The sequence below is a fragment of the Siphateles boraxobius genome, unplaced genomic scaffold, assembly GCF_051911475.1.
Source record: "Siphateles boraxobius isolate OS27281-9 unplaced genomic scaffold, OSU_SipBor_1 130, whole genome shotgun sequence".
Classification (NCBI taxonomy): domain Eukaryota; kingdom Metazoa; phylum Chordata; class Actinopteri; order Cypriniformes; family Leuciscidae; genus Siphateles; species Siphateles boraxobius.
Window position 1 is genome coordinate 142,501 of NW_027508734.1, and position 15,747 is coordinate 158,247.

The 15,747-nt window shown below is 41.6% G+C and overlaps 1 protein-coding gene across 1 annotated transcript in view; it reads left to right on the forward strand.

Annotated features, from left to right (window-relative positions):
- Positions 1-7,277, forward strand: part of LOC143736723 (butyrophilin subfamily 1 member A1-like) — a 7,880-nt gene extending 603 nt beyond the window's left edge. The window contains exons 2-6 of the mRNA XM_077227368.1: positions 1,029-1,388; positions 5,597-5,716; positions 5,814-5,834; positions 6,440-6,481; positions 6,584-7,277. Coding sequence (XP_077083483.1) covers positions 1,029-1,388; positions 5,597-5,716; positions 5,814-5,834; positions 6,440-6,481; positions 6,584-7,212 — 1,172 coding nt within the window. The 3' untranslated portion in view covers positions 7,213-7,277. The remainder of the gene's footprint in view (positions 1-1,028; positions 1,389-5,596; positions 5,717-5,813; positions 5,835-6,439; positions 6,482-6,583) is intronic.
- The last annotated feature ends 8,470 nt before the right edge of the window (positions 7,278-15,747 follow it).

Below are 15,747 nucleotides of genomic sequence, written 5' to 3' on the forward strand. Positions count from 1 at the left end.
AGCATCAACAAAAGCCATCTTTACTGCCAATCTAGTTACACTTACAGACTGTTTAATGCTGCTCGAGGCTGGCAAAAATGTATTTACACAACAATTACATAATGTAATGGGATCAATGTAATTTTAAATAGCTACATAACGTAGGCCTATATAAATTATACAATTAAACAATACGATCTAATTACAGGGTAGGGCTGTAATATTATTATTATTGTCGATTATTGTCCTTGATATTGGAAAAAACAAGTCTTCACATTGCTTTTCTTAGTAGAACGAAAAACAAAACCTTTATTCAAATTGGGAACAAATTATAGCTTACTGAAAGTGAGAAAAGAACGTTCCCATCACTGTCAATGAGTTCATCAGAACTCCTGTTATAATCAATAGTGATGTCTACACTGCATAAAGATTTTTTTATTGACATTGTGTCTGCACTTAGTTGTTCATGAAGAGAGAATTTGCAGAACTCTTACTGAACAAAACTCCAGCGTTGCAGATGTCTTCTTCAGCGGTGACTGGCTGCGGATTAATGCCTAATTTAAACTCCTCTATTTTTTCGTGGATTTAATGTGGAAATGTGATTGGTTATAATGCTCAACACTGTATAAAATGCTTAAAAAACTTTGATGTAAGCAGGTATGAATGTACTTCCGCAATTGACACTTTTTATTCATGTTCACATTTCACTTTAATCACAACGGTCAGTCGTTTTAGTTTTTGCACCTGTATCTTAAAATTAAGGCATTTATGTGAACATTGGTGGCACTTTTACCCCAAGCCCAAATGTGAATCCACTGCAATGAGAAACACAAAACAGCTTGGTTTAAAAGTGACTTCTGTGTGAGCTGTACTATATACATTGTTACATTATTTATAATAGACAATTTTTGCATGCACATTTTTGCTGAAATATTGCTAATGCTATGAGTCACTGTAACTAGTAAAATATAATGAATACAGTATATACATACATTAAAGACTAACGCATAGTAATTTATTTTGGGGGTGTGTCTCTCTGTGTCTCTCAGAGTCGTTCACTGTTGTGGTTCCTCGTGATCAGATAGTGGCTCATGTCGGGTCCACAGTCACTCTGCCCTGCTGGATCTCTCCTCCTGAGAACGCTGAAGTTCTGGAGATCCGCTGGTACCGTCATGAGTTCAGCAACCCTGTTCTCCTCTATCAGTATGGGAAGATCCAGGACATCCAGGAGGAATCGTTCAGGAACAGAAGCTCACTGACTCTGTGGTCGGATCTGTCTGGTGGACTGAAGGATGGAGACGTCTCTCTACAGCTGGAGAAAACCAGGATTCAGGATGAAGGTCGATTTCACTGTTATGTCAGTGGAGAAAGTGCATATGACAGTGGAGAGGTGGTTCTCAAAGTCACTGGTGAGTCAAAAACTACAATTCATGTTTTCATGGATCATTAAAGCCTGTAAAGGGGACATTTTTATTGCAAGTGGAAAACATCATTACATGAACTTGTAAAGGGATTAAAGAATCTGTGGTTGACTATAATTAATCCTTAACACTATTTTCCCAATACTATCTCAATGGAGGTGCCGAAGAGTCCCTATTCAATTATTTCCCTTCAATTAGGATGCCTCACTCTGCGAGAGATAGTCTTTTTTGCAGGGGACATCTTCACATTTTCCTGTTCACACAATTCCTCCATCGTAGTTGTTGAAAGAGAAATATGGCTTTTTCCAGGACTTCAATATCCAGAAGAATAGGAAGGCTCACAGAGAAGGAACGATCACAACCCGCCTGAAATTGCACAAATCAATGGGAAGATAGGGCTCAACACACTCACTCTCTTTCCCCCCTCCTACCCCGTCAAGCTCCTCAGAGCCGGACACCAGCAACATGCTCTGCTGGATTAAGATGTCGCCGAGCAGGCTTCCGGGTCCATCAGATTGCTAGGGCTGACAAGAGAGGGTTGAGAAAGCGAAACTCCTTTCTCAAAATCCTCTGCCAGCTCAACCTGCGAGCCCCACAGTCAGAGCCAATGCGCTGCCTTGGCAGACAGAAGGGTGCAGATACTTGCCTCTCATCCCTCGGGAAGAGAGCTAAGCATGAGTGGAGCGTCCTCACTGTAAACTTGTCACAGTGATCCATCCCCCTCGAGGGGGATGAATCCTAAGCAGACACTGCAGAGCTCATGAGTGTCATCAGGTGTCAAATAACGAGGACACAGAAGCAAGACAAAATAGCTCAGGCACCCCTTTACACACACGCACTCCCTGTATGATGTCAGGACTGCTGTCTGCCAATAAAATTGCCATGTGTATAATAAATGCACAGACACCGTTCATGCTAAGGGCGTTCCAAGTCACTCCTCCGGACATGCCGGTATGCAAGCTTGTCTGCAACTCACTCATTCGGGTTTTTGCTAAGGAGCCGCGACAGGGTCCCAGCCATTCAGCAGTGATACACGGTTATGGCAGGCGGGACGTATCATCTCAGTTACCTCTTTCAGGGAACGAGGGTTACAGCAGTAACCAAGACATTCCCGTTCAATCGGTCACGTTCAACGTTACATGGGCGTGAACGGGGCACAGCGATGAAAGGGAGTAGTGGGAACTTTGGGCGCATATCCGGGCTGGGGTTTCAGGATTACGTGAGAGTCAGCCGACCCAAATCCCGGACAAGTTTCACTGACCGAAAATGCCTGCAGGTCCCCTACCCTCTTTATAGAAGTGAGCTGTCAGTCTTGTCTTTAGAGACCGGATCTTAAGCTTGACTGACTGTAGGGGCAAAAAAGGTGCTCTCTGCAGGGCTGCAAGTACAGCGGAGAGGTCCCAAGAGGGGATAAGGCATATACGAGGAAGATTTAGGCTCCAGGCGCCTCTTAGGAACATGATGATCAGGTCGTGTTTTCCCGTAGGCCTATTGTCTACTGCTCTGTGATTTGCTGCAATTGCAGCAACATGCACTTTCAAGGTAGAGGGAGACAGCCTTCTCTTAACGCTCTCCTGCAAGTAAGAAAGCACATAGCTGATCGGGCATTTACAAGGGTCTTCCTGGTGGGGAGGGACACCAATCAACGAACAGACTCCACTTAAAGTTATAAGCTCACCTAAAAGAGGGGGATCTCACTAGATTTATAGGGATTAAGACATTAATTAGGAATTTATTTAGCAGATCTGGGGGCACGTCCGGAATATTTCAAAGAAACACAGGGCAAAAAATTATCCGGTGGTAGGCCTCTTAAGTCTGGCACGTCCTGTCCAGAAGCCACACATGGAGGTTCAAGAGATCTGGAGTGCCATACGAGTGCCATTTTGTGCCCTGTCCATGAGAAAACAGGTCCTTCCTCAGAGAAATTCCTCAGCTGTCATGAGGAGCATCATGTCCAAAAAACAGGTCCTTGTGGGCCAGTAAGGCGAAACCATCAAGATCTGCTCCCTTTCCTCCTGACCTTGGACATTGTCTGTGTGAGAAGGATCCAGGGCCATCTGTGTGTCAGTGCATCCATGCCAGCTCGCAATTGGAGGACTCCAGAGTGGCAAACAAGTCTACCTGTGCATCTCCAAATTGACTCCAGATCAGCTGGACCACCTGGAGGTGGAGACTCCATTCTCCCCGGAAGGTGAGCTGTTGTGAGGAGCACAACAGGTGCCAGATTGAGCCCAATCAGAATGTAAATGGCACAGAGTGACCTAAGCTGCTGCTGACTCCAGAGGAGGAGATGTTGTGCGAGTTGCGGCATGCGATGTGAACGTAGACCATCCTGATGGCTGATGTACGCCACTCTTGCAGTGTTGTCCATCTGGACCAGTACGCGCTAGCCCTATCAGCAATCTCCATCGAGTTGCTAGATGGAGAAGTTGCCACTGTTTCCCGGAGGCCAGGTCTGCTGCCGTCCGCCATGATGGGGAGAAGCAGGCACACTGAGGGAACGGGAAGCTTGCTGCCTTCGTGAAGGAGCCATCACCGTCCACCAGAAGGCAGAGGAGGATCGAGCCGTCCACCCAGGAGCGTCTCTCACCTCATTTGTCCTTACCCCCAGGTGCTGCGGAAGCTGTGACTGGCCCCTGCAGAGGGGAGGGAGTAGAGCGCAGTCACGTGGGTACCCCCGGCCTGCGAGGAAGCATAAAAGGAGGAACGATGACCAGGCCTGGAACATTTATGTTATGTTTTGTTTATGTGTGTGCGGAAGTCGTCTGTGAGAGGCTGCCGTATTGCTTTCGGTATTGTTGTTTGTTTATTTTGGAATTAAAGTGTTTGTATGCTTGCCGGTTCCCGCTTCCTTCTTCCCTGATTCTTTAACATGGTTCTTCAACATCACCCTACGCAGTCCCTGCATCAACCCCGTGCTCAGAACTACCCTCGTGCAGCTCTTTTAGTGCTTTGATCTGATGTAATTGCAGGAGGCATGCAAGGCAGAGGCAGCCTGTCCAGAGGCACTATAAGCCTTGACCGACAAAATCCGCCAAGAGCTTGAATGGGAGGCGGTGCGATTCCACCAGGTGGCAGCACTTTAAAGGCTTAAATGAAGAGGAAGTGCATTTTTTTAAATAATTTTATTTGTAGAATTTGTATTACTATGTTTCTTGTTGTCTCTGTATTTGTATATGTGCATTGGAAGCTTCAGTACCAAGGAAAATTCCTTGTGTGCACAAGCACACTTGGCAATAAAGCTCATTCTGATTCTGATTCTGATTTTAAATGCACCGCAATTGCACGCTCCACCTGAGGAATCCCATGAGAAGGACCCGCAGTCTCACCAGCAAACACCACAGCCTACGATGTGTGCGCGTAGTGGGCCCGTGGGGAGTGGCCCGACAGGAGAGCTCCCACTATAATCCTCAGATCATCCTATGTATTAACTGAAGTGGTTTTCTGTGGTGCAGAGAGACCAAAACCGGGAGTAGCGGAGGGGAGGGGTATTGGAGTCTCGATCTTAACATGGCGATGGTAATATTACTGCAGAGAGAATGAATGCTGCCTCAGCGTGCTGACGGCCCAAACATGTGAGGCAGTGATCGTGTCTGTCAATTACCGCATCCAGAAACAAATGGGTGGAATGCCAACTTTTAAAAGACGCAATTTCAACCATGCTTGCTCTTTTAGGGAAACTGCTCTTTTAAACGTTGAACTGCCTAGGGTGTGATCACTGCACTTAACTGTGCACGTTTGCTCTTTCTAGCGAAACACACCGCTAAATGCGCCGTCCCTCCAACACAGAGCATATCCTCTCGTGAATGAAGGCAGAAAATAAGCGCTCGGCTTCGAAGCAAATAGCTGAATTAGTGAGTTGCCGGGGAGCTTATATACTCGTATGTCTGAGGGAGTGGCTTGCCATGCAAATCTCACTCGCCAATGTCCATTGGCTTGTTTTGTTACCACTTGAAGGTGATTGGGCTCGCAAGTTTGATTCCATAACGTCAGTCTTTTCTATGTAATGTTGAATGTGACTGACTGATTGGGAGCTTTGTCCAACGTCAAGCCTGGTGTGAACACACATGAATTGAACATGAGCAAAAAATGTAAATGGCATTTTATGTTAACTTTCATTGGTTTTTTTTAGCATGATTGATTTATATATTTTGCTTCAGAGTTGAGTTTAAATTTATATGGACTTTCTTTCTCAGATCCACCAGATTCAATAGATCCATCAGATCTATGGAAGGCACTTTTCTTCACCATTCTCATTTGTGCTCTTCTGGGTTTGGTTGGGCTGATCCTGTACAAATACAGAAAGAAACTAAAAGGTACAATCTGGACGAAAGATTTCAAAAGAGTTGGTCTTCAGGAGGTTTTCATGTTTTATGCATCTCATATGTTGATTTTTTTAAATCTGTTTTGCAGGGAAGAAACCAGAAGATCAAAGTAAGTTACATGAACTTTTACATCATTTACATCTAAACTCAGTCATGGATCAGACGAACGCTTTTAGGCACAGGGTTACTGGAAGAAAATGCTTGTTCTTTTCTGAAAAGACTTTCTGATACAGTTAAAATAGTCTATCTTTTTATGCCAGTCAATGACGGAGATGGTTAAATATGTAATTTAATGTGGTGTGAAAAATCTGGAGAAATGATAATTTATAAACAGATAAAGGTACTTTAATAAATATTCTTTGGTATATTTATTTAAAGACCGTAACTGCTGAATTGACACTCCAATCATTACATAAACATCTACATGTATGTTGTAGCAGAAGAAAATATGAACATGGTTTGGTGGAGAATAGAATGAACTGAATAATGAAACAGTCAGTTCAGGATCAGGTCTGTCCACATATGTGTTAATAAGAATGAGCTCGATTTACAAATCATAGTCATTTGGTTGCTTTTACAGTCTAACAGTAACATTATAATTTACTCACTTTCCATATTTGTTAATTAGACTTTTCTCTGTTACACATTGACATGTCCTCAAACACAAACTGTATTTTTTTTAAAACATGAAATTGCTTGTTTTTTTCATTTTAGCTGGGGGAGAGATAAATATAGAAGAACTGAGGAAACATGCAGGTATGACAATCTCATTTACATACATTTTATATATATGCAAATATGATCTCACACACACAAGTTTGAGAATTAATAATTGTTGCTTTTGTTTTTTCTTCACAGTTAAGATCACTATTGACCAACATTATGTATCTCCGGATTTGAACATTTCTAAGGACCGTAGAAAAGTGAGGCTCAGTAAAAAATATAAACACACTGGAGAGGGATTTCCCTACAAATTATATGCATTTGGAGCTCAAACATTTACATCTGGACGTCACTATTGGGAGGTAGAGTTGGCACAAGAAAATACACCTCCTAAAAACTACTGGTTAATTGGTGTGGCGAAAGATGGAAATTTTCGTTTAAAAGACAAATCTTTTACTCCATCAAACGGTTACTGGTTCTTGTGTTCAGACGGTCCTAATGGCTTTTACATCAGCTCTGATCCACCAGTTTCTCTCTCACTGACGCCGAGACCTGAACAACTGGGAGTTCTGTTAGATTATGATCGCGGTCAGCTGTCATTTTACAGTGTCAAAGAGAGGAAACATGTGCTGACCATGAGCACCAGATTCACTGGATCAGTCGCTCCGCTGTTTAATCCAGGAGTAGGAGATCTGAGTGTACTTGCAATTCTGGACTGTCCAGAACCTGTAGAAACACCTGTAGAGTCCAGTGAACCTTTACTGAGTAACACAGAGTCTACACCGGACGCAAGCGGTGCAATGCAATACATCAAAAGCAAATAGAAACCATTATAATCAGTGATGCTGTTATAACCGTGCTCTTCTATTAAAAAGGCACAGCTAATGTTAATTTTTTTTAATGGGTACCAGCCACCAGCTCGGCACCAGCCACCAGCCACTCTAAATATATGCACTAAATCATATTCAACCAGGATAGAAATATCAGAGGTGTCAATTCCAGGGGTCAGAAAGTAAAAGTCCTGCCATATGTTTATTCCACCCATTAACTCAGTCAGCTGATTTCACTAATTAGTTCTCCTGGCTGAAAAACTGTGCTAATTAGCAAATCCAGGGGATTGGAACAAAATACTGAGGAGGAATTTTACCTTCTGAACCTGGACTTGACACCTCTGAGAAATATGGGCCTCTAGTCAGTTAATGTAGTGTGATAGCTGTCACGGGGTGTGTGGGCTGAAGGAGAAGAGTCAAAACAAGGCTAAAATTCCAATCTTTTACTAATATATATATATATATATATATATATATATATATATATATATATATATATATATATATATCCAAAAACAACAAACAGGTACAGGCAGTTTGACGGGAAAATGTAAACTCACACATAACACTCCAAAACATTAACAAGAACCGACAAGGACAGACTGAACACAAGCAAACTAAATATAGGCACTGATGAACAAAAACCAGGTGACACAGATGAAGGTGATTAACAATACACAGGTGAGGACAGAGGTGTCAAAAGTATTCACATTCGTTACTCAAGTAGAAGTATAGATACTAGGGTTTAAAAAGACTTCTGTAGAAGTTAAAGTATCAACTCAACCTTTTTACTCAAGTAAAAGTGTAAAAGTAACTGGTTTCAAAACTACTTAAAGTATAAAAGTAAAAGTAATGCAAAGAAAAAAATGTCATTAAGGACAAAAGCTTAGGCCGCTCCACAGGGGCACTACCACCTCCTCAAAACAACATGTTTCTAAAGGCCATGACTATAACGTTATATTAAAATGTTAATGTTGAAAAATTTGGGATGCACTACCTGTTTCAGCCGCATATATGCCCATAGAAAATGAATCTCAGTCCAATTTCCATTTTAGTAAAATGCAAATACATTAAAGAATCATATGTGTGTACTACTGAGCATTAACATGTGTTTCATGGAGAGGAAGATATGATGACTAGTTGCCTATAAGTATTGTAATGGTGCAAAAAGTCAAACTTCAGAGGCATGTTATCTCAGAATGGTATATGTTTATACTTCTCTTTAAGGGCGTAGGTTTGATTTTGAGATTGGTGGGGACTGGGGACATCCACAGAAGTGGAGGAATCAGGAAATTAATAGGATAATGTATTAAGGTTTTTAGTCTATATTGACCTTAACAATACGTTAATTCATTAATTCTGTAATGTTACAGGTAACTAATAAACACAAGGAGGTAGTTTAACAGAGACTTAACTCCGTTTATAGTGCAATGCAATAGTGCAATACTGTCTTGTTCCTTGCTTTTTGAAGAAGCCAAACACATGTCTGCATCTTTCATTAAAAGGATATAGTTCACCCAAAAACGAAAATCATTTAGGCTACTCACTCTCAAGTTCTTTCAAACCAGTTTCTTTCTTCTGCTGAACACAAAAGAATATATTTTGAAGTCGATAAACAAACAGTTGATTGTAGCCATTGACTTCCATTGTAGGAAAAAAATTATAATATGGAAGTCAATGGCTACAATCAACTGTTTGGTTATCGACATTCTTCTAAATATCTTCTTTTGTCTTCAGCAGAAGAAAGAATCTGGTTTGAAACAACTTGAGAGTGAGTAAATGATGACAGCATTTTCATTTTTAAATAAGTGAACTTATCCCTTTAACAGAAATTAACTGTTGGCATATATGTTTTGCATCTATACTGTCAAGTTTGTCCTGTTGGACACGACACACACAGCAATACTGTCAAGTATCACTTGTGACCATTGCTCTGAGACATGTTTTCAGCGTCCTAAGTGCACTGAAACTTCTTTCAGTCCAGCTGATAAGACTGGGATCAAACAGGCCTCTCATTTCAACAAGACCAGGCCTTCAACAGACCAAGCAATGCTATTTTTTCATCTTTTATGGGGACTTTCCGTAGACATAATGATTTTTATACTGTACAAACTGTGTATTCTACACCCTACACTAACCCTGTCACAGATAACTTTCTGCATTTTCAAAAAACATCACTTAGTCTGATTTATAAGCCGTTTTCAAATACAATTTAAAAAAAATCCCGACAAGGATTTCGGATATTGCCATCTTTATGGGGATATTTTGATCCTATAATGTAGGGTTACACACAAACACACTCTCTCTCTCTCTCTCTCTCTCACACACACACACACACACACACACTCTCTCTCTCTCTTTCTCACACACACACACACACACACACACACACTCTCTCTCTCTCTTTCTCACACACACACACACACACACACACACACACACACACACACACACACACACACACACACAGACTCTCTCTCTCTCTCTCTCTTTCTCTCTCACACACACACACACACACACACACACACACACACACACACACACACACACACAGACTCTCTCTCTCTCTCTTTCTCTCTCACACACACACTCTCGATTATGTTTGCCACTTATCCCGCGATTGTCTTACAGTACTGTATTGTAAAAACGGCTGTCCCCAAATCAATATTTGACGCGATTTGCCCCGTATTCTTGAGCAGAGAACTGGTGATTTCTCCCTCACTTACCGCATCTAGGTTTCTTAATTCCTCCGGATGAGTTTTGCCGCTTCACACAACCAAATGTAACAGCCTCTCACAAGTTAGAAAGAAAACACAAAGCCAATCAGTTTAGCGATGTTCAGGAGGCGGGACTCAGATCTATTAAACGTTTGTGTAATTGGCCATTTTTTGAACGATGACAAGCCAGAATGAAAACAAGCCGAAATGAAATGGGAGTAACGAGGCTATTTATAAAATGTAAGGAGTAGAAAGTACAGATAATTGCGTGAAAATGTAAGGAGTAGAAGTAAAAAGTCGGCTGAAAAATAATTACTCAAGTAAAGTATAGATACCCAAAACTTCTACTTAAGTAATGTAACAAAGTATTTGTACTTCGTTACTTGACACCTCTGGGTGAGGATGATGGACTAATGACGGTTGGCATGGAGATAGATGAGTGGCGGGAAAAAAAAGGACATGTGACTAATACTGAAGACAAAAGGCTTGTTCGACTTGAACCGGCGCTGCACAGACCGATCGGTTGATGACATCAAAGTACTGCGAGAGCGATTAGAGAGCAGACGGCTCCTTATGCTTTTGAATCGCTCTCGCGGTACTTTGATGTCATCAACCGATCGGTCTGCGCAGCGCCGGTTCAAGTCGAACAAGCCTAAACAGACACAAACGTGACAATAGCGTAGTGCTATGTCACACGTAGGCTCACTATTGGCCGACGCTGGTCATGTGTGTGATGCGTGTGACGTACAACACAGAAGCGCTGCGCTGTTACACTAGTGAACTCACTCGACGCCCACAGAGAAGGACATCAATAGTTGAAATAAAGTCGTTATTTTGGGGGGTTTTCGCACAAAAAGTATTCTCGTCGCTTGATAAACTTACGATTGAGCCACTGTAGTCACTTGGACTATTTTAACGATGTCTTTAATAACTTTTCGGGGAACAAGTTTCAATCCCTTAGAAGCCTATGGAGGAGTGATTCAGCTCTCAGATTTAATCACAAATATCTTAATTTGTGTTCTGAAGATGAACGAAGGTCTTACGGGGTTGAACAACATGAGGGTGAGTAATCACTGACAGAATTTTCATTTTTGGGTGAACTATCCCTTTAAATGTGAAAATAATTTAGAAGTTCTCTTTCCTTCTCCGTTAATCACAGTAGTGGTTCCTCACGGTCGGACTACAGTCACTGTTCCTCTGTAAGACTTTCTTTCTTCGGTCAAACACAGGAGGAGATGCTCAGAACTGAAACGGTTCAGCTTTACAATTATATTTTTAAAAAGCACCGTGAACTTATGTACTTGATTTTTGTGCTTTATTCGAAGTCTTCTGAAGTTATATGATAAATCTTTTATTTTTTCCTTCAGTCTCTTTATTAAATGTTTGAACATGAAATAAGAACAAACAAAATTCCCTTTCACATACAAAAATACAAAAAAACATAAATTTGTTTTTTAAAAATCAGCAAAAAAGCAAACAAACTGTTACGTTCTATGCGGTTTTGCTAGGTTTTGTGCTTGTTTTTCCCTCCCTCTCCTGTGCTCTTTCTATTTTGCTCCCAGGTTTAGGTGATAGGCCGTGTCAGCTGTCCATCATCATCAGGGCGGTTCTTCAGTGTCCAATCCGCTGTCGCCCCGCTGTTTAAAAGGCTTCCTGTGCGTTTCATGTTGTACAGTGTGTGAGTGCTTGTTCAGTGCCCTGCGTGGCGTACTTTTTACCAGTACTTTGTTTTCTGTTAATTACATCTGACATGTAGTGCCTTGGTGTTATTTTGGGTTTGATGCCAATGTCCTGAAGCTAATGGTTTTAAGGTGATGTATATGGGAAGAGAACAGGTCAGTAGATCGCGCGATATACACTGTGCCCGTAGTAATGTCAGATGTTAGACACACTAGGTAAGAAGTGTGCGCCACCTCTTGTATTTCTGTTTTCTTAGTGAAGGTAGCTTATGGCGTCGAACGCGCTGAAGATCTCGGATTGTTTTTCACATTTTGTTTTGTTAGGTCAGAGGTTATGGGGATTAGTTTAAGGGAATTATTTTTGTTATATTTGGTTCTTTTATTTGGCACCACTTAAGTTCCTTCTCCTTATAATTATGTATGTTCTTTTCTTTCTTTTGTGGGGTTCCATCTACATTGTGCAGCACATACATTGTAATAAAATACTCACCTTTCTAACATGTTTGCGTGTCTATTCATGGTCCTTTCTGCTATTTCCGACTTACCAGCAGTGGTGTGACATCTAAATGTTGCGTCTATCTCCTAGACCTTTAAAAGTTCGTAACACAAACATTAACTACTAGCTGTGAGTGACAGTCCAAGAACTACTGCACAGTCATTCGCAGCAAAAACATGGGACACGTTCTACTCAGGATTGTCTGGGAAAGACAGCTTCCCAACGTATTCAAAAAAGGGGTCCCACGTCTTTGAAAATTTAGCCTGGGAGCCTCTTAACAAATGCCTATTTTTCCCAGTTTGGCAAAGTAAAGGACATCCCTAATCCAGTGAATGTACGATGGAGGTGTAAGAGACTTCCATTTCAAAAGTATCAAACGCTTTGCTAACAAACTAAAAAAGGCTATGAACATCTTGAGCTCTGCAGACAACGACTTTGTGTCAGGAATTACCCCGAAAAGTGCAGTGACAGCATCAGGCACTATTCTCTTCCCTGTGACCTCACTCAAGGAATCAAAAATATTTTGCCAATAAGTTATTAGGGCAGGGCAAGACCAAAACATATGTGTATGTGTTGCTGCTGCCTGGTGACAACGGTCACAAGTCGGGTCAATGTTGTTAAACATCTTAGAGAGCCTGGTCTTAGTCAAATGAGTACGGTGTAAAATTACAATTACATTGGATCAATCCATGTTTGGCACAAATTGAAGAGTGGTGTACTTTGTCAAGAACATTCCCCCACATATCGTCAGTGAACGCAATCCCCAGATCTTCCTCCCATAGCGCTTTAATTAATGACAAAGAAACCAATCGGAGTGAGTGGAAGTTATATGATAATTCTGAACTTGATCTCGACACTAAAGACCAGCAGTGTGAATATAAACTCCAAACTCGACCGCAGGAATGACGGACACCTGATATGCAGTGATGTTGGAGATGTTTGAGAATACCTGTCCAAAGACTGCACTCCTTCTTCATGGCTCCTCGTCTGGGTTCTTGCTCTTCTTCTTTTGGGCTGGTTTGGGAGCCATCCGCTAATTTGCTGGAATGGATGCTGTCAAAATGAGAAAATGCAGAAATGTGAGAAACTCATTAAATGAAAATGAAAGTTTCTGTTGCATGTTTCCCTACCAGAACTGATGCTGATGCTTGATCGTGGCTGATAAGGACAAAAAATGAATTAACCCTTTATGGTACAGCATTGCCATATGGCAACAATTAATTTCTACTCATTTCCTTGTTATTCTGGAAAAAAACACAATATATTGCCCTTTGGGAATTAAAAGGGCAGGCCTTAAGGTAGCCAATGATGTGCCGTTTTTAAGTCACATGATATTTGAATGTCCCTCCGAAACTCTCTTTCCCACCGTACCACGGAAAACTCCTGTTGAAGTGCTCAGAAATTGCTCTATTAAACTAATCTCTAAACATCTCTTCTCAAGGGGGATTTTTTAAAGCAACTTTGATAAGTAAATTAGATATTTTTATTTACAAATCAATTTAGTTTAACATAGTTTTACTGTACATTGAGAAAATATCAATGTTTCCATATGGCAATGCTGTACCACAGTGGAATTGCAGTAATTTATTGAATTTAAAAGAAATGTGAAATCAAATAGAAAAGGATATAATAATTGTATAGACAAAATACTTTTTTGACCACCTTCCATTGTGGTACAGCTTTGTATCAACGTTTCTCTAATTATTCCCTTCCCAACTATAGGAAGTGTTCACTATAGTCCTATTCACTATAGTCCTGTTCCCTAGTCCTGTTCCCTATAGTCCTGTTCCCTAGTCCTGTTCCCTATAGTCCTGTTCCCTATAGTCCTGTTCCCTATAGTCCTGTTCCCTAGTCCTGTTCCCTAGTCCTGTTCCCTAGTCCTGTTCCCTAGTCCTGTTCCCTATAGTCCTGTTCCCTAGTCCTGTTCCCTATAGTCCTGTTCCCTATAGTCCTGTTCCCTAGTCCTGTTCCCTATAGTCCTGTTCCCTATAGTCCTGTTCCCTATAGTCCTGTTCCCTATAGTCCTGTTCCCTAGTCCTGTTCCCTATAGTCCTGTTCCCTAGTCCTGTTCCCTAGTCCTGTTCCCTATAGTCCTGTTCCCTAGTCCTGTTCCCTATAGTCCTGTTCCCTATAGTCCTGTTCCCATTGTGGTACAGCTTTGTATCAACGTTTCTCTAAGTATTCCCTTCCCAACTATAGGAAGTGTTCACTATAGTCCTATTCACTATAGTCCTGTTCCCTAGTCCTGTTCCCTATAGTCCTGTTCCCTAGTCCTGTTCCCTAGTCCTGTTCCCTATAGTCCTGTTCCCTATAGTCCTGTTCCCTATAGTCCTGTTCCCTAGTCCTGTTCCCTAGTCCTGTTCCCTAGTCCTGTTCCCTAGTCCTGTTCCCTATAGTCCTGTTCCCTAGTCCTGTTCCCTATAGTCCTGTTCCCTATAGTCCTGTTCCCTAGTCCTGTTCCCTAGTCCTGTTCCCTATAGTCCTATTCACTATAGTCCTGTTCCCTATAGTCCTGTTCCCTAGTCCTGTTCCCTAGTCCTGTTCACTAGTCCTGTTCCCTAGTCCTGTTCAATAGTCCTGTTCCCTAGTCCTGTTCCCTATAGTCCTGTTCCCTATAGTCCTATTCACTATAGTCCTGTTCCCTATAGTCCTGTTCCCTATAGTCCTATTCACTATAGTCCTGTTCCCTATAGTCCTGTTCCCTATAGTCCTGTTCCCTATAGTCCTATTCACTATAGTCCTGTTCCCTATAGTCCTGTTCCCTAGTCCTGTTCCCTAGTCCTGTTCCCTAGTCCTGTTCCCTAGTCCTGTTCACTAGTCCTGTTCCCTATAGTCCTGTTCCCTATAGTCCTGTTCCCTATAGTCCTGTTCCCTATAGTCCTGTTCCCTATTCCTGTTCCCTATAGTCCTGTTCCCTATAGTCCTGTTCCCTAGTCCTGTTCCCTATAGTCCTGTTCCCTATAGTCCTGTTCCCTATAGTCCTGTTCCCTAGTCCTGTTCCCTATAGTCCTGTTCCCTATAGTCCTGTTCCCTATAATCCTGTTCCCTAGTCCTGTTCCCTATAGTCCTGTTCCCTAGTCCTGTTCCCTATAGTCCTGTTCCCTAGTCCTGTTCCCTAGTCCTGTTCCCTATAGTCCTGTTCCCTAGTCCTGTTCCCTATAGTCCTGTTCCCTAGTCCTGTTCCCTATAGTCCTGTTCCCTAGTTCTATTCACTATAGTCCTGTTCCCTAGTCCTGTTCCCTATAGTCCTGTTCCCTAGTCCTGTTCCCTAGTCTAAGTCTGTAACTTGTGAGTTTATACAGTACCTATTGCACATGGATCCTGCTTCCTCCTATGCTTCAACCTATTGTTACAAATATAATGCATACCATAGAGGGTTAAATTACATTAAAGTGTTACAACAATCTAACATCACAGATAGTGGAGATAGAATAAGATTCTTACAATGTAACACAATCAGTGTGTGACATTTATGTTGATACTAACAACACTGATTCTCACATTGTGATTATTGTACTATAGTTCGATGAATAATACTTTTTTTCCCCAATCAAGTAGGTATTTACTTTAATAAGTAAATATTTTGAAATGTTGACAATTAAAGTGATCCATATTTTAATTTCAATCTTGGAAGATC